The sequence below is a fragment of the Macroventuria anomochaeta genome (genome assembly GCF_010093625.1).
Source record: "Macroventuria anomochaeta strain CBS 525.71 unplaced genomic scaffold BU25scaffold_4, whole genome shotgun sequence".
NCBI classification, from domain to species: domain Eukaryota; kingdom Fungi; phylum Ascomycota; class Dothideomycetes; order Pleosporales; family Didymellaceae; genus Macroventuria; species Macroventuria anomochaeta.
Genome location: NW_022985365.1, coordinates 846,943 through 874,340, shown reverse-complemented (window position 1 = coordinate 874,340; position 27,398 = coordinate 846,943). Strand labels below are relative to the sequence as shown.

Here is a 27,398-nt window from a genome sequence, read left to right as displayed (position 1 = left end):
TCGTGGTTTCCCTGAGCTCGAGAAGCCCCTGCAGGCAAAAACCCTCACCATCCTTGTACTTTCACAGAACCCAACCTCCTGTAACTAAGCCCTTGCATTACCAGAGGAGCTACTGCACCTCATCCTCCATAGTCTCAGACTCACATAGGACCTTAAACCAATCAATCAATCAATCAAAAGCCCCCGCAGTGCTGGCGGCAGGTGCACCCATGCTGCCCAATTACCGGGCGCGTTCTTCACCATGACGTTACGCACCTGCATTGGAAGAAGTCGATCTCGTGAAGAGGCACAAAAGCACACCGACTCAAGTAATCCGTCACACTCAAGCTTCTAGTATCAATTGTCCAGTCAATACTTTGAATGAAACGATTCCTTACAACAACAGCCAGAATGTCTGACAAGCGAGTACGTCATTCTGGTTTTGCAGACTATAGCAGAGCTGATATCGTAGATCTCCTTCAAGGTTGATGGTGAGGTGCAAGGTAAGTCCGGGAGCCCTACCCATCTGTCAGCACTACTAATAGTGCCATCAGGTGTCAATTTCAGGTACGTCCTCGGTTTTGTCAATGCTCGTCCAGGTAACTCATACAGCCACTAGGTCCTTCACCCAGAAGCAGGCCAAGAGCATTGGCGTCACTGGCTTCGTGACGAATGCCTCAGATGGCACTGTGAGTTGCCAAAGCCTACAATAGTTCACCCCCTCGCTCTCTTCTCGATGCTGATCTTGTGCAGGTACAAGGCGAGGCTCAAGGCAGTGCCGACCAATTGAAGGAGTTCGTTCAGCACTTGAACAAGGGCCCATCGGCAGCATCTGTTTCCGGCGTCGGACACAACGACATCTCATCCAAGAGTGGTGAAAGCGGGTTCAACGTACAGTAGAGCCAGAGCCTTTCAAGCTGTCACGGCGAATGAGTGACGGAATGAATGAAAGCAATGAACATATGAAAGATGACTGACGAAGGAGCTGCACGGCAGTGACCTATAACAGCCGTCACGAAGAATCAACTTGTCTCCAATATTACTATCCAAGCCTTCTGTGTCCGTGAAGGATCCTTTGAGCTGCAAGCCACAGTGTACCTCTAAGTGTCAGTAAGCACAGCGACCTCGCGCGAAATCGTACCATGATGGCCTCGCCAAGTACAAGAGGACTCGAACAGTATATTGATAAGTTCGCAAGGCCTGGAATGAATCCACAACGAACTCTGAGCAGAGACAGGGTTGGGTGGTCGAAACTGTAACGTTGGATGCCGAAGCTCGCTTCAGGTCTACATGTGGATACAACGGCGCGTTCACCGAGACCCCGGGCATGAACAACAAGCAAGCTCTTGAGCGCAGTAAAGAGGGTTCTTTGATGCGAAAAAAGACGCAATCTTTTAAGCATGCTTCGGTGACTTTTGAAGTTGCTGTGACAATTTTCTTCGGGTTCTTGCGGGTTCCGGGCAATTTGCGGCTGAGATATGGCCAACGCTAGCCCGGTCGATATTCGTGGTGACCCTGCCACAGCCACCAAACCTTTCCTCTGCACGCGACCGTACACGTCCTACGTGACTCTACTCGACCAATCTCATTTGACGATCTAGCCGGCGCGCACTATACATGTCGACGATGCCGACCGCTGTTGCGCGCTAGTGGCTGGTTCAGCCTTACGCTTCCTGTTTCACCCTTTGATGACTGTGTCGACTGCAGCTACCAGATTGTGGCAGCTTCGGACTGGTAGCTTTTTTTTTAGACATTGGCGTCACTGCAATGAATCCTTTGATCATATAAAGCGCCATTGCGTGCCTCAGTCTGATTCCAGCTCACCATCAGTACTCATCACTACAGATACACCAACGTTTATCGATACACATACACTAAGCAACCACCAATGATCTCCAGCAGATTAGCTACACGCGGATCAATCGCCTCTGGGCGAGCGACAGCCCAGCTCCTCAGGTCTTTCAACACCTCTGCGTTACGACCAACATTCGTAGTTGTTCAGCATGTTCAGCTGGCCCCGGCTAGTCAACGCCACTTTTCCTCATCGGAAAGTCCCAAAATCCAGAAATTCTTCGAGGAGAAGGAGACAGAATTAGTTCGCCGGACACCCGCGGCATGGCCTCATCCAGGTAGGCATGCAGTGATGTCATGGGTCGATGTACACTGACATAGATGCCAGAGTTCAACGAAGACCAGATGAATGCAGTCACCGTCGCTCATCGAGAAACCCAGACAGCATCAGACAAAGCTGCCCTGATTGCTGTCAAGATACTGCGATGGAATCTTGATGTGGTCACGGGCTACACGCACAAGCAAGGTGCTATGACCGAAGAAAAATACATGATCCGAAACGTATTTCTCGAGAGCGTAGCAGGCGTACCCGGAATGGTTGCGGGTATGATCAGGCATCTCAACTCAATGAGGCGGATGAAGCGAGACAATGGATGGTAAGCAATAACTTTCCAACTTACGTTCCAAGTCGATATTGATTGCCAATTAGGATCGAGTCACTGCTTGAAGAAAGCTACAACGAACGAATGCATCTGCTCACCTTCCTCAAGATAAGTAAGCCTGGCCCCTTCATGCGCCTTATGGTTTTGGGCGCTCAGGGAATCTGGTGCAATGCGTTGTTCTTCGCGTACCTCATCAGCCCTCGCACCGTCCACCGCTTTGTCGGATACCTTGAAGAGGAAGCTGTCGTCACATACACGCGCCAATTGGAAGACCTTGACGCCGGGCGCTTGCCCAAGTGGGAGAAGCTGCAGGCTCCCGACATTGCGATTGACTACTGGAATATGCCTGAAGGTCACCGCACGATGCGAGATCTACTTTTATATAGTAAGCCTACCTTGAATGCCCCTTGTCTTGTGACAACGACTGACGTAACTCTAGTCCGTGCAGACGAGAGCAAGCATCGGGAGGTGAACCACACTCTCGGCAATCTCAACCAGAAAGAAGACCCAAACCCCTACGCGAGCGAGTACAAGGACCTGTCGAAGCCACACCCAAGCAAAGATCTTGCGCACCCGAAACCCACTGGCTGGGAACGACACGAGATAATCTAAGCGGTACCTGACCGCTGGGCTTTGAGTTTTGACCTCATCTGAACATCTCTTACACCGTTACCCTACAACATCTTCTTCTCCACTCTTAAAATCATACTGTCATGGCGTTGGTGGATACTTTTACATTAAAGCGAACAATACCCAGCCTCTCATGGGTGTTACCTGTTAGCAGCAGGCACGAGCTTTCCATAGTACCTATAGATCAGGTATTCATCTTTCAAATGAATTCAGGCGATGCGGATGCGCCAGAGTCAACCTGTCCAACTTCGGCAAAGTCCCAGTGCTACTTTCTTTTTGTTTCCTTAAAAGAACCGAGAGATTTACTGTTGCTACGTAAGGGGTAGTGGTAGTTACTGGACACGCCCACTCTATGGATAGGTGAAAGTACTAGGTACGATAGTCAGACATAACAAAGCTAACGTTCATAGCTACCATTCAGTATTCACCACTTCCTGGTCGTCAAAGTGAAGCTGCTCACGGACGACCTCAGATGGAAGGCGATCCACCCGGACCCAACTTCATAATCCGCGGAGCATCCTCGATCAGTACCATCGAGGCACAGTCCAGCCAAGCCTCAGCATGCACCCCACTCCATTTTATCCGCCCTTGTGTCCGCAAGAAGTCACTCCAGCGCCTCGGCCTCGGAAATGTAGTTGCCGCAAATAAGAATTGGTGTGGACATTTCACAGCTCATTTTCCAGCCCACCCTTTTGTCGCGGAAAGTTTCACAGTTGTGTTGTTGATCAAGACACAAAGCGAGGGTTAATCCACGCGAGGTTAGAAAAGGGTACTTGTAGCACCGCAACGACCGGCTGTTAATCCCTCAGCATATGCTGATGGAACTTCCCCGCACCTTCTGGCATTAGCGTTCACGCCAAGAAAGCAAAACCCCCCCCCCCCCCAGACAGCAACGAGGCTACTGCACCCCACATCCGTGTGTTCCACGAGGGACTTGGACTCCAACGTTTGAGAAAATTCCCGGCGGCCCTAGCGTCAACGCCGTACCCCCCCCCCCCCACGACGGTCTTCGGGCTAATGCCGTGGTGTGCCGCAGCTGCAGGAGCTCAGGGAGCTTTCACTCTTGTCACTGATGAAGAATTGCAGCCGATGATTTGAGCTCCAAGGATTCATTAATCGCATAAGATTTTGGGGCGAACCAATTGCTATTGAGCTTGCTTGTCAGGTCCACACATCGTTCCCATCCTTTTGTCTCACTCGGTCCGTGAACAGATAAGTTCGGTAGTCCCTTACCCACGTCGTCAACAGGCTGGGCTTTCGACTTCAAGGCTGTAATATGATGGCCCAAACAATCGCAGCTCCGGGTCCGCAATTATCTTGCAGAAAGAGAAACCATGTACCCTGGTGTTTCCAATCTTACTGGGCGCGTATGTTCTCCGCATCTCACTACAGTAGCGAGCATACGAGTCCTGCACTGCGGATCCTGGCAATCCTGGCAATCCTGACGGTGGGTCCACTGCGTTGGAAGAGCTTCCTCAGCCGATGCTACAAACCAATCATACCTTCGTACCTCCACTAATGTCGTCGAGGCCGAGCACCAGGTGCACCGGATCCGCAAGCAACGCATACATCCACCATAGATATCACTCAAGGCTTATCCCATTGCAGACTCAATTAAGGGTACATATCATTAACTAGCCATCCTGGATGTGCTATGTACATGGTTTGAGGCATGAGATATGTACTATCCCCTCTTTTTGCCCATGCAGGATCTTGACACCGCCCGAGCATGTCCATGGCAATGCTTGGTGTTACAACCTCAGGTGACAGATATCCTTGAAGCCGAAAGCCCTTGAGATGCGGGGTTTGGCGGGTTTAAAAGGTGAATGTTGCTGCTGGAATTGCGACACCATGCTCAGTTGACTTCGTGCTCCTGTGGTAACATCTTTAGTAATCGATACTAAACCAACCCAGGCTACAACCTGGTAAACACGTTCAGGATGACGATCCCAGACGAGGTACTGAGCCCTGCCCCTCCATACGTCCAGCCATTGACCATGACAGGTTGATATCATCGTTTGTGGTGGAGGTAGTTGTGGATGTGTTGTCGCTGGACGGTTGGCCAACTTGGACCACAACCTCCAGGTCCTCCTGATCGAGGCCGGAGAGTCGAATTTGAACAACCCATGGGTTTTCCGACCGGGTATCTACCCGCGTAACATGAAGTTGGACAGCAAGACTGCCTCCTTCTACTACTCACGACCTTCGGAATGGCTCGATGGACGCCGAGCTGTCGTACCTTGCGCACACATCTTGGGAGGTGGGTCCTCCATTAATTTCATGGTAAGTACTCGATAGCATATGGGCCATATGGCCACTGATCATTGTGTAGATGTACACACGTGCTTCTGCTTCCGACTACGATGACTTCCAGGCCAAGGGCTGGACCACCAAGGAGCTCATCCCTCTCATGAAGAAGCACGAGACCTACCAGCGTGCCTGTAACAACCGGGATATCCACGGATTCGAGGGCCCAATCAAGGTCTCTTTTGGCAACTACACTTACCCCATCAAGGAAGACTTCCTGAGGGCCACTGAATCCCAAGGTATTCCTACCACCGACGATCTTCAGGATTTGGTCACCGGCCATGGAGCTGAGCACTGGCTCAAGTGGATCAACCGCGACACTGGACGTCGTTCTGACTCTGCCCATGGCTACATCCACAGCACTCGTGCCGTGCACCAGAACTTGCACTTAATGGTCAACAACAAGGTCGAGAAGGTAGTGCTTGAAGGCGACCGTGCTGTTGGTGTTAAGGTTGTTCCCACCAAGCCTCTTTCGCCAGGACAGTTGACATCCAGGGTCATCAAAGCCAGGAAGCAGATCATTGTCTCCGGAGGTACTCTCAGTTCACCACTCATCCTCCAGCGATCTGGTATCGGTGACCCCGAGAAGCTCCGCAACGCCGGTGTCAAGCCTCTTGTCGACCTTCCCGGTGTTGGTCTCAACTTCCAGGACCATTACCTTACATTCGCGACTTATCGTGCTAAGCCACATGTCGAGTCCTTCGACGACTTTGCCCGTGGTGACCCTGCAGTTCAGAAGCAAGTCTTCGAGCAGTGGAACATCAACGGTACAGGCCCTCTTGCAACGAACGGCATCGAAGCTGGTGTCAAGATCCGCCCTACAGAGGAAGAGCTCACCATGATGGACAAGTGGCCATGCCCAGAGTTCCGATCCGGCTGGGACAGCTACTTCAAGGACAAGCCCGACAAGCCAGTCATGCACTATTCCGTCATTGCTGGTTGGTTCGGTGACCACATGGTTATGCCGCCCGGCAAGTTCTTCACAATGTATGGACGACGAGCGTGCTATTTTAGACGATAAGCTTACATGCTCTTTCTAGGTTCCACTTCCTCGAGTACCCATTCTCGCGTGGTTCGACTCACATCACCTCGCCTAACCCTTACGATGCTCCGGACTTCGATGCTGGTTTCATGAACGACAAGCGTGACATGGCACCTATGGGTACGTATTCTCCTGCACTCACGAGCGTACAAACTGACAATGACAAGTCTGGGGATACGTCAAGTCCCGTGAGACAGCGCGCCGCATGGACGCGTACGCTGGTGAGGTGCAGTCCATGCACCCGTTCTATGCATTCGACAGCCCCGCTCGCGCCAACGACATGGACCTCGCCACGACCAACGCTGTAAGTATTACCTTTCCTGCTGTACATACCCCACGTGTTAATCAGACCATAGTATGCTCTTCCCGGCAACATCACCGCCGGTATCCAGCACGGCTCCTGGACCATGCCCATCGAGAAGGGCAAGGTCCCCAGTCCCAGCTTCCTCAACTCCAACTCGCAGCACGTGCTTGATGATCTGCACTACACCTCCGAAGATATCAAGCACATTGAGAACTGGACCAAGCGTATGTCACCCCTCCCTTCACGTGACCATTACAGCCAGCTGACTTCTTACAGGCCACGTTGAGACCACCTGGCACTCACTCGGCACCTGCTCGATGGCGCCCAAGAATGGCAACAGCATTGTCAAGCACGGCGTGCTGGATGAGCGCCTTAACGTGCACGGCGTTAAGGGCCTCAAGGTTGCTGATTTGTCGATTTGCCCTGACAACGTCGGCTGCAACACGTACTCGACTGCGCTGCTCATTGGTGAGAAGTGCGCTGTCTTGACGGCTGAGGATCTGGGCTACAGCGGTGCTGCGCTTGATATGAAGGTTCCTACCTACCATGCACCGAGAGAGGTTGTTGGCTTGAGCAGACTGTAGATAATTGATAGGTTTCATGCAGGCGGTATCACTCTTTTAGTATGGAGAGGTTAGACGAGTGGAGGGTATGTGATCGTTGGGAATTTGAGCGCTTGTGCATAGTCAATGAGAATGAGCTTCTTGCAGATGTCTTGCCAGCCGTACATGTGTGCTGTACCTTACCTCTCGTATACTTCTGTGTCGCTGGTTTGTGAAGCGATAATGTTGTTGTCGTGTGTACGCCGAGCGGGATCTCAACATCCAGCGCTCCCAACAGTATGTAGCGTTCGGGGAGCGGAGACTGCGAAGGGCTCAGGATAGGTTTGTAATCAGGTACATTATCATTATCTAAGAATGAAGTCTCAAACCCGACTGCATACTGGCCAGCTTCTCGCATCGTCGTCTAGTAGTCGTTCGGCCCCATAGCCTGGTCCTGTATCTTCCTCCGACCCAATGCAAACATGGAGGCATCTGCGCTCTCAGACATACTGCCTCTCCTCGCATGCGGCTCTGTCTTCTCCTGATGTGCCCATCGAAAGGCTGGTTTGGGCTGCGCCAAATCATGCTCGCAGACAGATCTGGGTAAGATAGAGTTTTAAGGCAACCACCATGCGCGCGCAGCTTGTTTTCGTCTCAGACGTTCTACCACCGGAGATTTCGGGCTGATGGTGGGTTCGATAAGCCGAGTTTTAATTTGCACTTGTGACAACCAGATAGCATCAATTCCTCATATAGCAAAGTTCGTCATGCCTGAAGGAGTATCCCATAGCGCCTCCCAAGAAAAGTCGAATGCATTCGGGTCCAGTATATCAGAGAGCAAAAAGTTCGTATCGTCGAAAGTCGGCACAGGCGGGACCTCAGCACCAGTCCTATGTCCATTTGAATTCGGTGCCAGGCTCGTGATCTCAGCACCGGTCTCAGACGGTGGTCCCGGCTCCCTCGAGTTCAGTGATGCAATCCTCGAAACCGGCTCTGCACATCTCTCAAGACAGTAAATCGCCAGGTCCCAGTCGTAATTATCCCGAGCATACTGGATATGGGCGATCACATGTTGAAGTCGCGTCACGGATGTATTACGTGTTTCGGGATCTTGGGTTTCGACTGTGCATCGGAGGGAGACTGTGATGGCGTGGACCAAGAGATGCGTGACGTATGGTAGCCAGAAGTCCTGAAACTGTAATTCGCCGAGGGAGAGCAGGAAGTCTAGGACAGCTGATGAGGCTGTACGTAGCTGATACATCCTGTCACGTCCCAAGGTGCTATCGCCTTCAAGGACTGCGGAGCGTAGTGTTACGCGGGCAAGGAGTAAGCGCGTCGACAGGAAACAGAACCAAAGGTTACTAGATCCAGGTTGATTGGGAAGGGGAAGCCCTGCAGATTGATCAGGATCTGTCATGAATGCGATATGTGTTCTCGACCATGACTTACATGTAGGTAGTTGAGCCTCCAGATTGTTCAATTCGCGCTTGAAGTGGGCCACCTGCTGTGAGAGCTGCATGCGATCCGGTTCGATTTCGTAGATGAGAGGAAGAATCAATCCAACAAGCTCTGTCAATGCGCAGAAGTGAACAAAGCAAGTAGTCGCCTGTTTCTGCTGCTGATTCGCCTTGTGACTGATAAGTGAATTGACTGTCGGTCGCGGCACGTCATAGTAGCCCTTCGTGATGTGTGGAGGAGCGCCATATGCAACACTAGACCATGTATCCGTGATGAGCACACACCACCACAGACGAACCCGAACAGATCTCTCGTTCTCTGTGATATTCCACTTCGCTGGGTCGCGATGCAGGCCAAACGTCTGCGCAAGCGAAACAGTCTTACCACAGAGCGTGATGTTGCCAACAATGGAGACTGACGGACGGCCGATCTGGTCGAGAATAGCGGTTGATATTGTCGACATACCCGGGCTGAGGAAGTCTTCTAGGGTCGCTGAAATGGCTTTATTCCAAACATAATGCGCATCTGGCTTTGGGTGCATCTTCAGCGTTTCTGATCTGGGCCATAGCGGTGATCCAATGCCATAGATGACACACAATAGGTTGTTTGGTGCCTTCTCGAGCTGGCCGCTACGAAGAAGTGCGCCCATCTCCTCGTCTAGGACAGGAAAATGGTAGTGAAGATGCTTGAAGTACAGCTCTATAACCTCGCGCTTGAATGGACCCATGATTTGCTCAAGGATGTCAAGCTGTGATCGCCCACATCCACTTCCTGGTGGTAGTCCAGTTCTAAATCTGGGAACTGTAAGATATACGATTGGATCTTGTACGTCATGGTTGAGGGTCTGATAGGTCGATGTGTCCGCAGCTTCACCTCCAGGTTTGCGATGCTTGGCAAGGTGACGGTTGAATATGTCGAGGTCTTCGGCAAGATGCGATGCCATAATGATGGAAGCTGATGGATTGTTTGTGGCCTTATGCAGTATAGGTGCTGATCGAGGCCGCACAGGTCCATCCTCCATTCCATCCGAATTGCTAATTCGGCGACGCTTTCCAGGCTTCCGGTCACCATTCTCTTCGGTTGGCGAACTTGTGGAGGATTCCACATATTGACATTTCAACCGGCGTTCTCGACACGACAGACATGGTTCTCCAGGGATGTCGATGTGACAGCGGATTTTGCGGGATCGACATCTGGTGCAGGCGGGCACCTTGTGCGAACGGTATGGCCGGTTTTGAATGGGCGCGGCGCTGGCCATCAATATATCTCGACTACTTCGACAATGGCAGGTCCTAGCTCTTTCACATATGTCTCGGTATCTATTGCTAAGAAATGGGTTTTCTTCCGGGCAAGTTGGCAAATGTTGAGATGGAATGTAAAAGACTAGTCAGATGACTAGAGCAGATCGCTGTGGAGAAAGAGTGCCGGCTAAACTTACTCCGACCAGCTGGACCCCTGCCGAATGCCGAACGCGTCAAGGCTCCCACGCTCTCTCCTCCATCGTTCCTCCACACCTCCACGATGGATACAGGTTCCACGATTGTGGTCACACTGCGCCACATATGCGAGAACCTCGGAATGCTGATACCTCGACCACCTCGTTCCTTCCGCTTCCTAGATCTGCCCGCCGAGATACGACTTCTCATATACCAGGAGCTGTTTGGTGGAATAAGGGCGCACATAGTGTGCAATTGGGAGGAGCATATCATTGACAAGGCGGCCCAGAACATGATGTGTGACGTCTATGAGACACCGAGGAACAAGGTTCATGGCCAGATGCTTCACCTCGGCCGCAACGATGCTAGCTGTTGCTTCCACTCGGCTGTTCTACGCACATGTAGGACCGTGTACGACAAGACGCTTCCTGTGCTCTACGCAAATCCCATCTTCGACTCGTCCATGTATGCAGGCGAGGGACTGCGTCGACCTCTTATCAGTGTTGCCCACATACGATGCATCATAACGTACGCTTACTGATATGACACGCCCTCCTGACGACCTGATAGCCAAGGCAAGACCATTCCAACCTATACATCACCGGTTCTGATCCAGGGGTTTCCTGAGTTGCAGTATTCATAGATAAGCACGCTAGTGAGCTCATGTTGAAACGACTTCTTCATGCTTATATTTCACGATAAGTTGGTTTGATGGCTGACGTACAATTGGAGTGCCAGCGGTAAGCACTTCGATCAAACTGAGAGTCAGCCTGGAGAATGCCTGTCAAGGCGTTGCCATGAGCACCACAGGTGAATCAAATCCCTAAATGGGCAATCGTATACAACATCATGATAGTGGGTAGCCTTAGACACGTACCGAGCCTATCATGGAGAACAGTTTCGTTTTTCGTACCGACACAACCTTGGATTTACCTTCCAGTTGTTGGTAGCGGCTTCCTTCCTTCGTCTGTCTGCTTCTTGTATATATAAGCCTGCTACAGTAACCAACATGCACAACCTCAACCTCTTTGGCGCTGTTGCCCTTTTGGCAGTTTCGACTGTCAGTACTGGGGACGAGTACAGCATGAACATACCATGTTTCAACGACATTTGCTGGACATCATGGAGGTGTTGGTACTGGAGGCACTCGAAGTACGATGCCAAAATAGGGAATAGGTACGGTCTGCCCGACAATGTTTACAGACCAGGGTACAGCGGTGCCCAGTGGAACACGCTCGTCTGGGGACAGAATTACTTTGGAACTGGATACCGAGCGTCGAGACCCAGGGAGAGGATATCGTGGTGGAGTGGTTGATGTTCGAGGCGCCGGGCACCAAGAGTAAATCATCACATTATCGTATTATCAATAAAACTCATATTTCGCGTAGAACCAGTCCTCACAAACGAGACTGACGTCTTTTACGATTACAGAGGCCTAGGGCCTGAGAGGTTCATCGTTGCCTTTTCTCAGAGTAAGTACCCAACCACCGACCACTCCGACAGCACCACTGACATGCTCTACAGACATCAGCGCTGGCGTCACCGGATGGAACTTCTAGCCTCGTGTCTCCGACTTTCCCAACAAGCACCTCAACGTTCCTCCGGTCGAGGTTACCGGCTACGCCATGGAGCGCAACATCTTCCGCAGCTACCATCCTAAGACCTTTAACCCCCACAATGGCTCCACATGGGATATCAGCAAACCCTTCACGGTGATCCGCGAGGCGGAAGAGCGCATGATCAAGCAAGCCGACAGCAATTAGAGTAAGTCTGGCGACAAGAAGCTTGCTATTGGCGTCGGTGTCGGTGTCTCTGTGGCTTTCCTCGTTGCCTTCCTGGTGTCGTGATACACTAGTGCCTGGTTTGAGAGGAGTCTGGAGAAGAAGGGGTTTCTGTTCATACCTGATCAAGTAGAATGAAGCGAGAATGGTGGTGATGAGGGTAGTGAGAGCTATCGCTGCTCAATGGTACGGCAGCCTGTAACGACACTGTTATGGTACTGGCCGGAACTCCCTCCACGCGTTTGAAGCAAGAACATGGTGATCCATAATGTATATAGACTCAGGATTCGATCACGCTCGTAAAGTGACTTGCTCCACATCCAGATCGCAGTTATTCACAAGGCCACACCCTTCGCACCCAGTCCTTGCAAGACAGCAAGAACAGCCAGCGTAGTCGCAGTTGGCTTATCGCCACTCTGGAAGTAGCTCCCTGCTGCACCAACCAAGATAGCCACCAGCAGCCCAGCGATGCTCTTGTCGTAGACATCGAGCAGTCCTGTCTGCGCCCACTTATAATTTAGTATAGCTGAGAGAATTGTTAGCTTTGGGCCCTAGAACGGCGCATCCAAAACCTCCGCGCGATAATGGAGCATCAAGTTTCAGAAGCGGGATATACTTACCCATCATAAGGAAGAATCCACTCCCTTCATACCAGCCCGCCTTCACAGCACCACGCAAGGCGGTGGGAAGAGCACTCATCGAAGCGTGTTTGAACTGTTCAAGGCCTTTTGTCTACGAAACTGTCAGCTCTGCTTTTCCACTACCAGTCGGAGTTCTTCGAAAGTCATACTGTGTGGCCGAGAGAAAGTACGCCATGAGCTACGGCCGCAGCGAGAAGGAGTGGGTGCTTTGAAGTGGCCATTTCGAATGAGTCGACGCTGTCAGAATGGGATGATGTATCTGGGTGTAATGCCCTCGGGAGTTTTATTGCGAGAATATTTGCAAAGTCAATGATTGAGCAAAGTCGAGACGGAGCGTGCGAGTCGATGCTCTTCACCAAGCTAAGGGCCGAGGTCCATGCCGCTTTGGGCAAGCTCTCCACTTTTGCAGGGCTTAGGGCGGGTCCGATCTCCAGCCTTGCATTTGGACGTCTTCGACTATGGCATACTCAAACAATTACAGACGTTGTTGGCTACAGGAGAGTGTAATATACATCTGCGGTCCTACCTCGCCTTGACTGTGTGATACTGATGTACCTAAGAATGCTGTTCATCCTTCGTATGGGTAAGATCCTCCATCCCGAAATATGGTTCAACCTCGCTGAAATCTATCCATCTCGCACTCCAACCTTTCCAATCTTTGCCTGCACAGCGTTCCTTCTCCTCCTTGAAGTACTTCGATACATGAACTACCAGACTTGTCACAACCTCTCGCGAATATGGAAGATCGTCCTACAACCTCGAGTTGTCGTTGCCACCCGACGTCTGCTCATCCTTCGGCTCATTGTCCTTGCCATCCTCTTGCACAGGTATGGTTGCTGTCAGCACTCCTGTTGCAATGGCATCTAGATCTGAAATGCCACCCGCAGCTGTCGCCGGGGAGTCGTATGGTCCAGCATGGTCCTCGCTATGAGCTAACTCCTCTGCTTTCTTCTCTGTCCAAACAACGGCTTCGTGCACGACTGCTTTGACGCCTTCCACAATGCCTTCGCAAACTTGCGCGATTTCCTCCACGGCTTTGGCTGCGGACTCTGTACCGTCTGTACGTTGGCCGAACGGGGTGTTGAGGCGGTTGAGGGCTGGTCGGGTGGGCTCCATTTGTGGGGACTGCGGTCATTAGAATTGTTTCGTAAGTGCATGCAAGTTTATGAGCTTACATCCTTTTCTTCTTTCATCTTGCTTTCTGTACTGTTCTGCTTCACCTCTGCTTGATTAGCTGCGGCAGCTTCCAACGCCACTGGGCGTATGCTTTGTGTGGCAAAGGCGTCGAGTGCTTCAGGCTTCATTACAGTATTGAAGTCGTCTTTCGAAGGGTTTGGTTGATCTAGGGAGAAGCTGATGGTTGGTTGCAGGTCCGAGGTGTTGAGGTACAGAGTTTGAGACAAGCTGCTGTATGTTTGTGACAGCTACGTTCCTGATCTGCACGTCTCATTGTCTGTTTGTTTGCTTCTTTGGCGGAAGCGACGTCATAGTAACTACCATTGAGGGAAGTAAGGGCGGTTCGCTACATGGCTCCTTCACGATCTGCTTGCATGGCTTTGGGCAGTCATGCGCCACAAATACCGCTAGCCTGCAGGAGCAGGTCCCGTGCTGTGTTCCTTATTCACACGAAGGCTGAAGGAGCTCAGCGTATCACAGTTGGCGGGGATCGCATATGGATCGCGTCAGAACATATCTAGCAAACATCGAATTGATTGAAGCGAGAAGAACTACTTAACAGACCAGCTGCGGCAAGGGAACTGGTAGGGGACCACGACTATGCTTTGAACGGCTGAGCTGTACCACGACGAAGGTCCTCGGCCTGCTTTCCCCACTCGATAACGGCATCGTTCTGACTTGGTTCGCCAGTCTTAGACTGCTCCTTACGGCCCCAAAGTTCCTTGTGCGTGTATTGTCTACCGTTCGCTGGTGGCAAGCGTTGGATTGACCTTTTCCTGGATGAAGTCGGTGTATCGTTACCAGAGTCACTGCTACCTGTACTTCCGGGTAAGTTGAGGAAACGATTCCACGCTTGCTGGGCGCTCTCCAGTGAGCTACTCGCGCGAACGGTCCGCAACACGGCGGAGCTGCTGATGAGTTCGTTTTGGAGCATGGTGGTTTGTAGTGTGGTGATGCTCTCCTGCAGTACCCCAATAGCCTGATTGACTGGCGAGTTCATCTCGCGGTGCCAGGCGCGTCCAAGCGAGGTAAGGCTCGTACTCAAGTTGGGTATCGATGAAACGTAGTCAATGTACGGGGTCGAGAGATCCGTAACGGTGTTCTCGAGGCTGGGTGTACTCGTCGGAAGCGTGGACGGAAGGGCCATGCTGGAGCTCATCGGAAGAGTCGGTGTCCATGGTGATGGTGCAGTGGTGTTGAGAGTTGGGTTGGGCGTGATGTTGATGGGGTTGAGCCAGGCCGTCTGCGTGTGCGTCAGTAATCGGCGTGAATAGCCGTGGAGGGAGTCAGTACTTTGTTCGTGTCGATCTGGAACTTCGACCGCAGGATTGTGCTTGTGACGTTATTGATGAGGTCTGCAGTACCCATCTGGCTGCTGCTGCTGCCAAAGAGGCCCCAACCTCTGTTGGGGTTCTGGAGGTCGCCAATGGTATTTGCTGCTGCGTTGATGACCGTCCTTAGATCGATGAAATCCTGAACCGCCGGTGTAGCCATCACAGCGGGCGCGAGAATGATGCCAGTGACAAGCATGGCGGCCTGAGTGTGCGCAATGAACATGCTAGTGCTGCCTGACGACGGGTAGGCGTTTCGTCAGGTCAGGTAGTGAGAGATGTTAAGGTGGAGATGTGACAAAGCGATGCTGGTCGCTAGGTATACTCGAGGTAAAGGTGCTGGTGGGTGATGTTTGGAGGTCGAATTGACAAGAAAAACGTTTTGAGCAGCTACTAGCGCTCTCGTGGCAGGCAGTGACGACGTGGAACGGGGTAGCTGCTTCAGCTCATGTGGCATAGCTTCCTGGTCGATTTGTGCCTTCCGTTTCCAGTCAAAGACAACCATGGAGGTCTTCAGGGTATTTTGAAGTCTGATGCACTGGTAACGGGAAGTGCGACGTTGGAATAGACTTCAAATCGGCTCGTGCAATGTTGACACCTCTGGAGGCCACCAAGATTTGATGTCGGTCCCTAGATTCTTAATCGATCTCTCAATCGGACGAGAGACACTCTATTCAGAAGCCACTCCGATCACCTCTTGCAGCAGCCTGTGCCTTCTCGTATGCCCGCCACCACAATCCTATGTTGGTGGCCACTAGCAGATCCATCATCTTCAAGCCTTCGTCTTCGAGGATAATCTTGCCCAGCTTTGCCTGCTTGCCACCGAAACCACCTCCAGCGAATTCTTGACCAAGTGACAAGTCCATGCGATCTAAAGAGCTTCTTGCGTCTTCTACACCTTCATTGCGATTGACAGAGACAGAGTTATTGCGACTATGGCGCCCTCGCTTAAACAATGATGACCGCTTCGAAGTCTCTTCTCTAGGGGACGGCGCTTTGTTGACACTCGGGAGATTAAATTTCATTTCGCTCACGGTCGCAGCTGCCGGCGGTGCACCTTGCAGACCAGGGATGACATGCCGGCACTACGAGTGAATCAGTGACTACAATATGGGTCAAGTTACAGTCATCTACTCACCTTCAATGTACCACCACTTGCACCAGTGATGAATTCGCAACGCCCGTTCCAAGGACTTGTGAACACATATCCTCGGAAGCTCGACTGTCGCTCAGAGACTTGAAGGGTCCCATATGCTTGATCATCTCGTGTCAGGAATGATGGTGAGGATATTGGCCGATCCATGGACGGTCTGTCATCATAGTTGCCTCTTGAAGTGGGCCGACTGGAGTTGCGATCGTAGGAACCACTCTTGCGATGCCCAAATCCGCCGCCAAGATGCGACCCTTCCATCCACAAGCGACGGCGGAAAACGTTGTCGTTCTTTGATGACAGCTCGGGTGGATAGTCCACGCCTGTGCGTAGCGGAGCGTTTGATGATTGGTAAGATCGCACTGACAGGTCGCTAGTACGAGTCGGTAAAGGAGGCTTCTGATCTGTTTCTGAATGGAGGAATTTGGAGTATCCAGGATTGGATATTTCGATATACATTGGAGCGCCTGGCTTCCTTCTTGCAGCAGCCAATGTCAGCTCAGTGGATGTGATTTCAGCGATGGTTGGATCATCAATGCGGGCAACGTTCCATTGGGCGCCAGATGCTGGATCTCGTCGAATAAGAGTGAGTGATATGCCGGTGGGAGTCACGTTCACCTCTGGTCTTCGTGGTTGTATTGTCGGTATGTCATTCTCTGTTTGCGATCGAGTCGAATCGTAAGATCCACGCGGTTCGTACCCAGGGCTTAACATTCCAGGCCTTTGGGCGTATTGACCTGCACTTGTATTTTGCCTGCTATCGAAGTTCGCAATGGGAGCTAGAGTTCCAGGGACGGGTTTTCGCGCTGGTGCACCTGTTGGAGTGCTTGGGACAGCCTTGCGCTGAATGGCCGGCGCAGATAATCGATTTCCAGGATTAGGTCGCTGTTCCGGATAGTCTGGGTCCTGAGCTTCCGGGTAGTTGATAAGGTTCACATCTTGAGGATGTTCAACGTGGACGAAATAGAGGGAACTTGTAATATCTTCTGCGGTGACCACCTTTTCGCGGGGTTTCATGGGCGAGAGAAAAACATCTAAAAACGTTAGACTCGCATCAACCAAGCACGGCCATAATACTCGTACCTTTGCTGCCTGGTACACGAGCAATGTAGAGCACCAACGGCTCGTGCTTCACATGTGTTGGATTTCTAGGATATGCTGGTGGATTGGATGCAAGTGCTGTGAGCGAGGAGAGAGATTTTGCTTCAACAGCCATCGACGACATCTGAGCGAAAGACTAGAGCAGCGGAGCAGGCGGAACGATAGGGATTTGATGCTTGCTTGGAATGACAGGCGCTACGGAAGGCAGGCAATGTTAGCTTGCAGATCATATGTGAGGCAAAGCAGCTGAGGTTGTGCTTGCGTTTGCTTTGGGTGGCTGTGCATGCGCCTCCAGGTTTATCGTGTCCAGCAAATGTGCTTGCAACGCATGGAGCAAGGTACGAGCGAATCTGAGTCAGTCAGCCAAGAATACTGTCACGGTGTAAACGAGGCTGATGCTGGTGAGCGAGCCCAATGCCAGTTTGCACGCGAGTCACGCCCAACTTGGACTGGCAGGAAGGCTGGAGGGTTTGCGACTGCAGGCGAGTCATTGGTCCGTGCGAAGGCGGTGGAGGAACTAACTTTGGTAGGACCCTCCCGATCAGAAAAAAGAGGTCTCTGCGCCAAGATTTCTCATTTTGAACTGCACACGACCTCGCCGCTGCAACCTCACACGCTGACGTTACGGCTTGCAGGATAAACCCACGCTCACTGAGACACACGGCCACGTGCAGCTTACTTTTTGTGTCAATATGCCTGACGATCTTGAGGTACGCTGCAAGAAAGCGCCCCCGCACCATTCTTGCCGCTAACTGAGAGCTCCAGTCGCGATTGAAGAGCCATGCCCGGGCCTTCGAAGGGTTGATGTCGCTGATCCCAGCCAAAGAATACTACGGGAAAGACGAGAGTATCACAAGTGTATGCACCACCGCGCTAGTGGCACCAGCCTTTCTCTGACATTCTCCACAGACGCAATGGCAAAAGAAGAAGCAGACCACCGAAGAGCGCCAGGCTGCAAAGCGAGCGAAGCTAGATCCCGCGTCACACAAGTCTGCCCAGGATGTACTGGACGAGAATGCACGCAAGCGCAAGCGCGAATTCGAGGGTGAAGCCGAGGACGACGCGGTCTCAGAGGCACCCTCTTCAGACCTTGATATGGACATTGTAAAGGAGACGCCGCTCGAGGGGATAAAGAAAGCCAAGAAGCAGAAAACAAAGAAGGACGCCGACGCTGAACCGGAAGAGGTTGTCAAAGAAGGCCGGGTATTAACAAAAGCCGAGATCAAGGCCGAGAAGAAGAAGGAAAAGAAGAAGGAGAAGCAAGCACAGAAGAAAAACAAGGAGGAAGCACGGAAGGCGTCGCAGGCTGAGTTCAAGGAGGGTCTTACGGCACCCAAAGAGACGAAGAAGCCTAAGCAGGTTGAGGTTGACGAAGATGAGGACGACGAGGTGGATGATGGCCTTGAGGACCCCGAGGATCGCATCGAGGCCCTAGACGTCAGCGGCCTCGTCGATGTTGAAGAGGGTCAGTCCACCGCTCCCACCACTACTGCAAATTCCAATATCTCTACAGCAGCGTCCGATGCCTCATCTTCAACCTCCGTTCCCGAAGCAGCACCTACAACGAAGGACACAAAGAAAGAAAAGAAGCCGTTACAGATCGACGAGAAGAGCCAGGAGGAGTTTCGCGCACGATTGAACGCCAAGCTCGAGGCAATGCGCGCAGCGCGCAAGGCTGACGGACCTGATGGACGACCTGCAAAGAACCGAGCCGAGCTTATCGAAGCCCGACGGAAGAAGGAAGCAGCGCGCCAGGCCACGAAGAAGGCCGGTCGTCAGGAAGCTAAGGAGGATGAGGCACGTCAGAAAGCAGAGGAGCAGCTTGCACGGATAAGAGGCGGATCAGGATCACCCTCCATCTTCCCAGCACGATCACCAGAACATGAGCGCAACTTCAACTTCGGCCGAGTCGCCTGGGAAGACGGCCAAGAGCTCGAAGGTGGCCTCTCTAAATTCCTCGAATCGCGCAAGAAGAAGGGCAAATCCGACACCAAGACCGCCCTTGAAGCCGCGCAGAAAAAGCAAGCCCGCATCAACGGCTACGACGAAGCGAAGCGCAAAGACATCCAAGAGAAGGATCTCTGGCTGAACGCTAAGAAGCGTGCGCAGGGCGAGAAGGTCTTTGACGACGTCAACCTGCTGAAGAAGAGCTTGAAGCGCCAGCAAAAACAGAAGGACAAGAGCAAACAGGAGTGGAAGGAGCGACTCACAAATGTCACCGAGGGCAAGGAGAAGAGACAGAAGAAGCGTGAGGAGAACCTCAAGGCGAGGAGAGAGAGCAAGGGTGTTAAGGGCAAGAAGAAGGGTGCGCCGAAAAAGGGTGGAAAGAAGCCGGCTAAGAGACCGGGTTTCGAGGGCACTTTCAAGGGGAAGTAAATACAACGGTACGATAGTGAAGGATGTCGGATGATAGGAAGGAATCGGAAAGGAAAAGGATCATCTGGGAAGCATCGTATTTGATGTGCACAAAATTTGGGGGGCATTTTGGCGTTTGATATCCCATACAGTGGCTGGCATTGTCTGGGCGTCAGGGAGTATGTACAGCGATTGAATACTATGACGTCTTTCGAGGACACACAAAACGTCACGTCTGTTATACCTTGTACTTTAACGCAACCGTTGGACTTTCACATCACCAAGTAGTAGGAAGTGCATGTTGCGTACTTGTTGAAATTGAAATTTGAGTTTTACCCTTGTACAATCACAGTACAATCACAAAGGAAACCAATTGCTGAGCTAGACATACCGCTCCCCTACTATATACAGACCCTGAGTACCGTTCTTTTTCTCTCGCTGTCTGCTCTTTCGTTATCTGTAAGGCGCGTCCGCACGGGCAGCGGCTGCAATCTCAGGCTCCCACTTGTCTCCGTTGGCCAGCAGCTTCTCCTTGTTGTACAGGAGCTCCTCTCGCGACTCGGTGGCGTACTCAGCGTTGGGGCCTGCACCATCGTTAGTAAATTGCCCAGCCAGAGCATCGAGCAGGATACTATAACGTACCCTCAACAATGGCATCGACGGGGCAGGATTCCTGGCAGAGACCGCAGTAGATGCACTTTGTCATGTCGATATCGTAGCGTGTAGTCCGCCTGCTACCGTCCATGCGCTCCTCGGCCTCAATTGTGATAGCCTGCGCCGGGCAGATAGCTTCGCAGAGCTTGCAGGCAATGCAACGCTCCTCGCCAGTTGGGTACCGTCTCAGGGCGTGCTCGCCGCGGAAGCGGGGGGAAATCGGGCCCTTCTCGAAAGGGTAGAATATGGTGTATCTAACCAACCGTCAGAACCAGCATTCCAATGCCTCTGTGAAAGACGAGGACGCCGATTGAGCACTTACGGTGGCCTGAAAAACTGCTCCAGCGACACGTACATGCCGCGGAACATCTCCACGAGCAAGAAGTACTTGCCTGCCTTGTCTAATGCCGACTCGCCCTCATCCCACTTCTTCTGACGCGGTAACCGGAAACCGGGAGGAGGAGGTCCGGCAGGCGTGGCGGCGCGAGGGAAGGTTGTGCTGAAGAAGGCGACGGTGGCGGGCGAGGCGAAGCGTGGAGCGAACTGTGACTGCCTGAGCAGTGTTGTGGCCGATGAGCCACGTGCCAGCATCGTCAATGGCTTGGTGCTGGCCATCGTGGGCGTGTGCGAGTTGTGTGGGCGGCGGTGGGAGATGTCGAACTGGCAGACAATTGTGAGGTCGCAAGCTTGAACGTCGAGATGCCGAATGTAACGGAATCGCTGTGATTGGTCGGATGCGGGGGCGTCGACGATGCGGCGAGAGGCAAGCCTGGGGTTGCAGCGTGGTGTAGAAGGATTTGATGCACTTGCTTAGTCTATTCGAAGCTTCGACAGGCACTTCCTTCCGTGTTCGTTCTGTTATTGCCGTGTGTTGTTGGGTGTGCATCATAAGTCACGTGCACGCATTTCGGCAGCTTTCTTTGCAGTCGTCTAGCATCATCAACTTCAACCTCCCACCCCGACCCATCGCCCTTCGACACGCTCTCACCCACCCAACATGTTCCGCACAGCTCTCCTCAGGTCCGCAAGGTCCGCCGTCCGCGCTGCTCCCCGATGCCAGGCCTCAATTGCCCGCCCGGCGCGCGCCTTCGCCCAGCCCAAGCAGATCATTCCCGCCGCATACGTCCAGGCCGTACGAAGCTACGCCTCCAGCGCCGGTCTGTCGCAAGACGAGGTCCAGGGCAGGATAATGGACCTCCTGAAGAACTTCGACAAGGTATGACGATGCGGAGATGCGATGGGATTGCAGGGCAGCATAGCTAACGAACATGCAGGTCCAGGACGCCTCGAAGGTAGCTACCAATTGACATGCACAACACAGCAGGACGCAGACTTACGTGTCATAGCTCAACGGCGAGTCGCACTTCCACAACGACCTCGGTCTTGACAGCCTTGATACCGTAGAGGTCGTTATGGCGATTGAGGAGGTTAGTCGCATTGGATAGTATAAGCGCAAGACAGCTCTGACGGTAGCACAGGAGTTCAGCATTGAGATCCCAGACAAGGAGGCTGACGCTATCCACAGCGGTATGTGTTCTTCTACAACTTTGTCTGGTATACATACTGATGATATCACAGTCAAGCAAGCAGTAGAGTACATCCTCCGCCAGCCCGATGGTAAGCAGCATTGCAGTCAAAGCTTGCATACGGTTGCTAATACTACAACAGCTCACTAAATGATAATGGAGTGCTGGGTGCCTGAAGATGTTCGAAGATGAATGGAGTGGAATTGGTTCGTCGGTTCTGCCGGCATTGTTATATATTTCCCTGCGTGTAAAACAGCTCTGGGATGGCAACAAGTACTTTTGATAGAAACGAGGCTATCCACTTTCCAACACACGTGCACCTGTTTCATGTGAAGATCGGTGGTGTTGAATGTATTCATTCCCTGAGCGGAGCCCGCTTGGCCCCGACATGTCGCGAGTGCCCTTGAGCTGGCTGTAGACGCCGTAACACGAACGAGGAACATTGTTCTCCACACAGTCTCACACGAACACTCCAGACACCCCCTATCTTTACATCCCGGCCCTGCTACGCTCTCTTACACCACCCGCTGCCTCGCAAAAATCGCAGGTCCCCCATCTTGAAAGTGACGCGCGTGCGCCCGAGCGCCGCCAACTCTGAGCCCATCTAGGAGCATCGCCCATAATCTCCAGGACAACCCCCACTCCGCTCCACAACCACACCTGATGGCTTCGACGTCTGGCGTGGTACGCCGAAGAGGAGCTGGTGCGGCAACGGGCAACACCGAGGACGAAGGTAGCCGCGTGGCTTCACCTGCGCCCCGGAACGATCGCGACCGCGCTCCAGAAACATCCTACGAGAACTCGGAGAATGGCCACAAGATTGCGTTCGATCCGCGTGACATCAGCGAGAATGCCGAGCGCAGCAAACAGCCCAAGCTGACGCTCATGGAGGAGATTATCCTCATGGGCCTGAAGGACAAGCAGGTGCGTGGCCGCAGGCAGGCTCCCTGACTGAGGGCGTAGGCTGATACTTGAGGCTAGGGCTACCTTTCCTTCTGGAACGACAACATCTCATATGCACTGCGAGGATGCATCGTCATAGAATTGGCTTTCAGGGGCCGCATAAGCATGCAGAAAGACTCGTCGCGGCGGCGCTTCCCTCTCGCAGACCGGGTTATTGAGGTTATCGACGATACGCTGACAGGGGAAGTGCTGCTGGATGAGGCCCTAAAGATGATGAAGTCGAGCGAGAAGATGAGCGTCAACTCCTGGATCGACCTTATGAGCGGTAAGGCACCAGTATATGTATATGCAAATGCTATTACTGACAGGAACAGGCGAGACATGGAACCTCATGAAGATCGGCTACCAGCTCAAGCAAGTCCGCGAACGTCTCTGCAAGGGCCTTGTCGACAAGGGCATCCTGCGCACCGAGAAGAAGAACTTCCTTCTGTTCGACATGGCTACACATCCTGTCGCAGAGGGCGCAGCAAAGGACGAGATCAGGCGCCGAGTACGCAACCTTCTCACCAACCGCACCGTCGTCCTCCCCGGCAGCCAATTCCTCCCTGAGGAGTTGGAGTTCAGGACCCTTCGAACCGTTACTATGGTCTGCGCTGCTTACGCTGCAAACGTGCTCGAGAATGCACTCACTACACTTGGGCACGAGGCGAGGGAGCGCGCATTCGCTCAGGTTGACGAACTACTGGCAGAGTACTCGCAATGGCCGTTTGCAAGGAGAGCAGGCGGTGGTCAGGGGGTCGGTGCGAATTTAGGCCAGCTGATCAACGACGAGATCAACGCTGGCAAGGACAAAGAGCTGCAGATGGAGGTGAGTCTTCGCCATGCTCATTCCTTGTTATGATGATGCTAACCGATTGTTAGGTTGTTGCCGCGTGTCTGAGTGTCTTCACAAGGCTTGACTCTCTCCTCTGATCTACGTCAGTTGTCGCACATATTAACTCCAGCAAGGTTGTTCTCGTTCTTCCGCCCCCAAGCTCTCACAGCTTCGGCCGGGAACGCGAGCGTCAGATACATAGTAGAGACCAAGGGTCCCGAGTTTGGACCCGATGATGATGATAATTCTAGATGGAAGCGGTCTCTTCGTTCATAGCGTTCTGTCCGCAGCAAAACGGTCTGGGGGGCCACAGGCGTTGGGCTGTATGGTAGCAGCCTTCTTCTTATTGAAAGCGTTTAATGCACAGATTGAAACACCCAGTGCGATGCTGTTTACGAGCAGGGTGAACAGCTGAAGATCTCGTATCTAGAAGCAAATTTTCCTTACTTAAGCTTCACTAGTCACTTACCGTTGGGCATTCACTCTGCTCATTCACGGGTCTTGGCGTCATCACGTGAGCCGTTGTCGATGTGTAAACCCAAGGCACAGCAGAACAGTGGGGACAGCAATTAGTACGATTCAGGTGGGCTTTCAACTGGATACACCAACCTCAGCCTACTAGCTGCATAGAGAGCTGTTGGCAGCCGCCTCAAGGACAAGGTGCAGCAGTTTCGGCTTGTGACCCAGTCTAAGCGGTCCAGCACAAGCGCGCGATCCCTTGAGGACCTCCAGGCTGTCTGACACAACACACGGTGACGGCATCATTCCGATGCTTATCCTCCTGCGCCCAATTATTTCTAGATCCTAGGTAACAGCTACCGAGGAGCGTTTTCGCCGATTCGGGCGTGCCAATACCTGCGCCTCGAGAGCCCTGCCGGCTGCGCTTTGCTGGTGGATTCAACTCGTGACCGAAGCCGATCGGCACCTGCTCTCAGCCATACAGAGGCCCAGCCGAGCGACGACGCGCAGAGTGCATGGTCCCTAGGTATGTTTTTCTTTCCTCTCCCATAGTCGCTATTCTCTGGTGTTGCTGTCGCGATGCCACTGCGCGTTGGCTTTCCCGTCGGCGCCCCCTGTTGCTGCGTCGCGACCGCTTTCGACGCCCACTAACCTCTCGCAGCTCCATGCGCGCAACGACCCTCTGACCTCGACTTTCCATCCACGCCATGCCCTCTCCCTCTGGCGCTGACGCCCCCACATCACAAGACTCGTCTCAATCGCAAAACAGCGCGTCATACCAGAACGGCGCGGTCCAGCAGCCCACCCATGCTTCCTCTGCCGCCTCGAGCTTCGATGCGGCGGGCGACAACAACGCGATCCGCGACGGCAAGCAAAAGGCCAAGGCAGTTCTCGCTGCCTCGGGCATGAACATGGACTCTCCCACAGTAGACGGCGTCAATGGCGCGTCCCGCAAGCGCTCACATTCAGGCTCGCGCAAGCCTTCGACCGCCCCGACCCAGGAGCTCACCGAGGACCAGAAGACGCAGCAGACCGCGCTTCTCAATCGCTATATTGCCCGCGACCTGTTGGACAGCGTCAACAAGTACGAGCGCAGCAAATACTCAGAGAAGGTTTACGGCGAATTGAACGATCTTCGCGACTTCTACCGTGAAGAAGTCTTCCCTGTGCGCCGGCAAAACCCTGGTGCCATCTTTGGATACGGCTACGGCGGCTATGGCAATGGCATTACCGACCTGCAGACAAACCCTCGAGATCCGCGATCACAGCTACCGCACCTGCTGTATCCCAGCCAGGCGAAACGCGCCGGACGACGTGCGGCGCCGCAATTGAAAGTGGAGAAGGAGAAGGGCGCGCAACAAGCTGAACAGGTTGAAGAATTGGTCCCAGTGCGCTTGGAGATTGAATTGGACAGACTGAAACTGCGAGACACATTCACATGGAACCTCCACGACCGCGTTACGGACCCTTTGCTTGTCGCACGGACACTTGTCGAAGACTTCCAAATCCCACCAGAACTGCATCAGAATGTAATACACCAGGTCGATCGCGAAATCCGTGAGCAAATCCAGGATTACTACCCCCACGCCTTCTTCGACGATGAACCGCTCGATTCGCAACAACCGTACTCGGCATACAAGAATGACGAGATGAGGATATTGATCAAGCTGAACATCACGATCGGACAGCATACGCTGGTGGATCAGTTTGAGTGGGAGATCAACAACGCTCTGAACTCTCCGGAGCAGTTTGCAAGACAGATGGCTGCTGATCTTTCCCTTAGCGGAGAGTTTGTGACAGCAATTGCGCACTCAATACGAGAGCAATGCCAGATGTTCACAAAGAGTCTGTATATTACTGGTCATCCATTCGACGGACGACCAGTGGAAGATGCAGACATCCACGACAACTTCCTTGCGTCTCCGTTACCTTCGGTGTTCCGACCCATGCAATCGACGAAGGACTTCCAGCCCTACCTGTACGAATTGAGTCACACAGAGTTGGAGCGAGCAGAGCTGTCCATCATGCGTGAACAGCGGCGACAGAAACGATCAGTCAACCGACGCGGGGGGCCTGCATTACCGGATCTCAAGGATCGCCAACGAACGGTTCGGACTCTGGTTGTTTCTTCCGTTCTTCCTGGGGCGGCCGAAACACTGGAGGAGAGCCACCTATTCAAGGCGACAAGGAAAGCGAGGGAAGGCCGCAGACGTGGAGCTGATGACGATTCAGACGACTCCGATAGTGACGATTCGGTTATGGAGTCACCAGCGCCGGCGCAGATTACTGGCGGAACTGCACGAACAAGAGGTATGCGTGGAGCAGCAGTGTCAGCGCAAGCAGCGATGAGGTCGGCTATAGGGCGGTCAGCAACTCCAGAGATCGCTCAACTTCAACAAGAGACTCGAGAGCACCGCTCAACGAGGACGCAGAGATATGAAGCACGGGAAGAGAGCGTATCAGAGCCTACTACGCTTATTGTCAAGCTTCGCATATCGCCCGCGAAGCTCAGAGAGTGGCAGAGGAACCCAAGGGCATTCGCAAAGCCTGCATCTACGCCCATGATGGCACCCACATCTCTACCAGCACGGGGTACACCTAGCGCCAACTCCATGCCCCCACCTCCTTCGCCAGCTATGGTACCAAGCTCAAAACCTGCTGAAGCTTCGCCGCGACCGCCTTCTACGCCTACACCCAAGCCTCAGCCGAAGCAGTGGCAGTACAAGCCTGACGGGTCATTAGACGCGCCATGGCCGGCGCCAGCTCAATCACAAACAGTGAGTTGACCATACATACTAGACGTGTATGTGGACTGACATTTTTAAGCCTCCCCCTCCAACATGGGTGCAACAAGCCCTTCAAGACCTCCGCGACCGCAACCCCGATCACAAATTCGAATCCATCATGCGCTACGTTGTCATGAACGAAGCCCACGAGAACCGCGAAACCGGCAAGATCGAGCCCAAAGCTGTCAAGCTTGACGGCCTCTCCCTCAGCGACCCTCTACCGCCGAACCACAAGGCCTATTACCTTCCAAGGATACGCTGCCAGGACTGCCCAGGAAAGCTTTACAATGCAGGCCCGGGGCAGACGGTAACGAACTTCGAGTTGCATCTTAAGAACAGGCAGCACATGAGCAATGTGTCAAACAGAATCGGGCGACCTGTCTCGTAGAACCATGGCGCCCAGGACCTTCCCAGCTAGGTACTTGCTTTCTACAGCGGTGACATGGATTGATCTCTTCGGAACTGGCAACGATAGGCCAAGATCTTTTGTATAAACAGCGAATCATTGAG

General features: G+C 52.9%; 13 protein-coding genes across 13 annotated transcripts; 7 read left to right on the top strand and 6 right to left on the bottom strand.

Annotated features, from left to right (window-relative positions):
* Positions 1 to 1,867: 1,867 nt before the first annotated feature.
* Positions 1,868 to 3,044, top strand: BU25DRAFT_332216 (alternative oxidase-like protein; the record flags this gene model as incomplete). The annotated part of the gene is made up of 4 exons (XM_033702428.1): positions 1,868 to 2,108; positions 2,159 to 2,426; positions 2,480 to 2,817; positions 2,872 to 3,044. The coding sequence occupies 4 exons, from the start codon at positions 1,868 to 1,870 to the stop codon at positions 3,042 to 3,044; spliced, it is 1,020 nt and encodes a 339-aa protein (XP_033565853.1).
* A 1,772-nt stretch (positions 3,045 to 4,816) lies between these two features.
* Positions 4,817 to 7,313, top strand: BU25DRAFT_193394 (GMC oxidoreductase). Its single transcript, XM_033701027.1, has 7 exons — positions 4,817 to 5,020; positions 5,067 to 5,345; positions 5,395 to 6,356; positions 6,410 to 6,531; positions 6,579 to 6,715; positions 6,768 to 6,939; positions 6,992 to 7,313. Exons 1-7 carry the CDS (start codon positions 5,003 to 5,005, stop codon positions 7,297 to 7,299), a joined length of 1,998 nt encoding a protein of 665 aa, XP_033565852.1. The 5' UTR covers positions 4,817 to 5,002; the 3' UTR covers positions 7,300 to 7,313.
* A 301-nt stretch (positions 7,314 to 7,614) lies between these two features.
* Positions 7,615 to 10,081, bottom strand: BU25DRAFT_488232 (C6 transcription factor-like protein). The gene is made up of 2 exons (XM_033711339.1): positions 8,707 to 10,081; positions 7,615 to 8,649 (listed from the first exon to the last, which is right to left on the bottom strand). The coding sequence occupies exons 1-2, from the start codon at positions 9,971 to 9,973 to the stop codon at positions 8,006 to 8,008; spliced, it is 1,911 nt and encodes a 636-aa protein (XP_033565851.1). The 5' UTR covers positions 9,974 to 10,081; the 3' UTR covers positions 7,615 to 8,005.
* Positions 10,082 to 10,236: 155 nt separating this feature from the next.
* Positions 10,237 to 11,914, top strand: BU25DRAFT_488231 (uncharacterized protein; the record flags this gene model as incomplete). Its single annotated transcript, XM_033711338.1, has 4 exons — positions 10,237 to 10,616; positions 11,583 to 11,623; positions 11,676 to 11,689; positions 11,738 to 11,914. The coding sequence occupies 4 exons, from the start codon at positions 10,237 to 10,239 to the stop codon at positions 11,912 to 11,914; spliced, it is 612 nt and encodes a 203-aa protein (XP_033565850.1).
* A 268-nt stretch (positions 11,915 to 12,182) lies between these two features.
* On the bottom strand, positions 12,183 to 12,884 carry BU25DRAFT_488230 (uncharacterized protein). The gene is made up of 3 exons (XM_033711337.1): positions 12,723 to 12,884; positions 12,553 to 12,664; positions 12,183 to 12,458 (listed from the first exon to the last, which is right to left on the bottom strand). The coding sequence occupies exons 1-3, from the start codon at positions 12,792 to 12,794 to the stop codon at positions 12,268 to 12,270; spliced, it is 375 nt and encodes a 124-aa protein (XP_033565849.1). The 5' UTR covers positions 12,795 to 12,884; the 3' UTR covers positions 12,183 to 12,267.
* A 439-nt stretch (positions 12,885 to 13,323) lies between these two features.
* On the bottom strand, positions 13,324 to 13,877 carry BU25DRAFT_488229 (uncharacterized protein; the record flags this gene model as incomplete). The annotated part of the gene is made up of 2 exons (XM_033711336.1): positions 13,324 to 13,698; positions 13,749 to 13,877. 2 exons carry the CDS (start codon positions 13,875 to 13,877, stop codon positions 13,324 to 13,326), a joined length of 504 nt encoding a protein of 167 aa, XP_033565848.1.
* A 470-nt stretch (positions 13,878 to 14,347) lies between these two features.
* BU25DRAFT_455092 (uncharacterized protein) lies at positions 14,348 to 15,279 on the bottom strand (the record flags this gene model as incomplete). Its single annotated transcript, XM_033709924.1, has 2 exons — positions 14,348 to 14,992; positions 15,043 to 15,279. The coding sequence occupies 2 exons, from the start codon at positions 15,277 to 15,279 to the stop codon at positions 14,348 to 14,350; spliced, it is 882 nt and encodes a 293-aa protein (XP_033565847.1).
* A 251-nt stretch (positions 15,280 to 15,530) lies between these two features.
* Positions 15,531 to 17,572, bottom strand: BU25DRAFT_193227 (uncharacterized protein). Its single transcript, XM_033701026.1, has 3 exons — positions 17,314 to 17,572; positions 16,219 to 17,264; positions 15,531 to 16,165 (listed from the first exon to the last, which is right to left on the bottom strand). Exons 1-3 carry the CDS (start codon positions 17,453 to 17,455, stop codon positions 15,755 to 15,757), a joined length of 1,599 nt encoding a protein of 532 aa, XP_033565846.1. The 5' UTR covers positions 17,456 to 17,572; the 3' UTR covers positions 15,531 to 15,754.
* A 140-nt stretch (positions 17,573 to 17,712) lies between these two features.
* BU25DRAFT_385157 (SURF6-domain-containing protein) lies at positions 17,713 to 19,707 on the top strand (the record flags this gene model as incomplete). The annotated part of the gene is made up of 4 exons (XM_033704356.1): positions 17,713 to 17,813; positions 17,862 to 18,041; positions 18,097 to 18,189; positions 18,241 to 19,707. The coding sequence occupies exons 2-4, from the start codon at positions 18,024 to 18,026 to the stop codon at positions 19,705 to 19,707; spliced, it is 1,578 nt and encodes a 525-aa protein (XP_033565845.1). The 5' UTR covers positions 17,713 to 17,813; positions 17,862 to 18,023.
* A 280-nt stretch (positions 19,708 to 19,987) lies between these two features.
* BU25DRAFT_407299 (NADH-quinone oxidoreductase subunit I) lies at positions 19,988 to 20,995 on the bottom strand. Its single transcript, XM_033705496.1, has 3 exons — positions 20,663 to 20,995; positions 20,329 to 20,594; positions 19,988 to 20,270 (listed from the first exon to the last, which is right to left on the bottom strand). The coding sequence occupies exons 1-3, from the start codon at positions 20,953 to 20,955 to the stop codon at positions 20,140 to 20,142; spliced, it is 690 nt and encodes a 229-aa protein (XP_033565844.1). The 5' UTR covers positions 20,956 to 20,995; the 3' UTR covers positions 19,988 to 20,139.
* Positions 20,996 to 21,212: 217 nt separating this feature from the next.
* On the top strand, positions 21,213 to 22,159 carry BU25DRAFT_407297 (acyl carrier protein). The gene is made up of 6 exons (XM_033705495.1): positions 21,213 to 21,556; positions 21,615 to 21,632; positions 21,687 to 21,767; positions 21,819 to 21,867; positions 21,919 to 21,957; positions 22,009 to 22,159. The coding sequence occupies exons 1-6, from the start codon at positions 21,338 to 21,340 to the stop codon at positions 22,014 to 22,016; spliced, it is 414 nt and encodes a 137-aa protein (XP_033565843.1). The 5' UTR covers positions 21,213 to 21,337; the 3' UTR covers positions 22,017 to 22,159.
* Positions 22,160 to 22,474: 315 nt separating this feature from the next.
* Positions 22,475 to 24,076, top strand: BU25DRAFT_488224 (vacuolar protein sorting-associated protein 74). Its single transcript, XM_033711335.1, has 4 exons — positions 22,475 to 22,790; positions 22,848 to 23,094; positions 23,144 to 23,637; positions 23,691 to 24,076. The coding sequence occupies exons 1-4, from the start codon at positions 22,530 to 22,532 to the stop codon at positions 23,739 to 23,741; spliced, it is 1,053 nt and encodes a 350-aa protein (XP_033565842.1). The 5' UTR covers positions 22,475 to 22,529; the 3' UTR covers positions 23,742 to 24,076.
* A 733-nt stretch (positions 24,077 to 24,809) lies between these two features.
* BU25DRAFT_332727 (SNF5-domain-containing protein) lies at positions 24,810 to 27,276 on the top strand (the record flags this gene model as incomplete). Its single annotated transcript, XM_033702453.1, has 2 exons — positions 24,810 to 26,879; positions 26,929 to 27,276. The coding sequence occupies 2 exons, from the start codon at positions 24,810 to 24,812 to the stop codon at positions 27,274 to 27,276; spliced, it is 2,418 nt and encodes an 805-aa protein (XP_033565841.1).
* Positions 27,277 to 27,398: the final 122 nt, after the last annotated feature.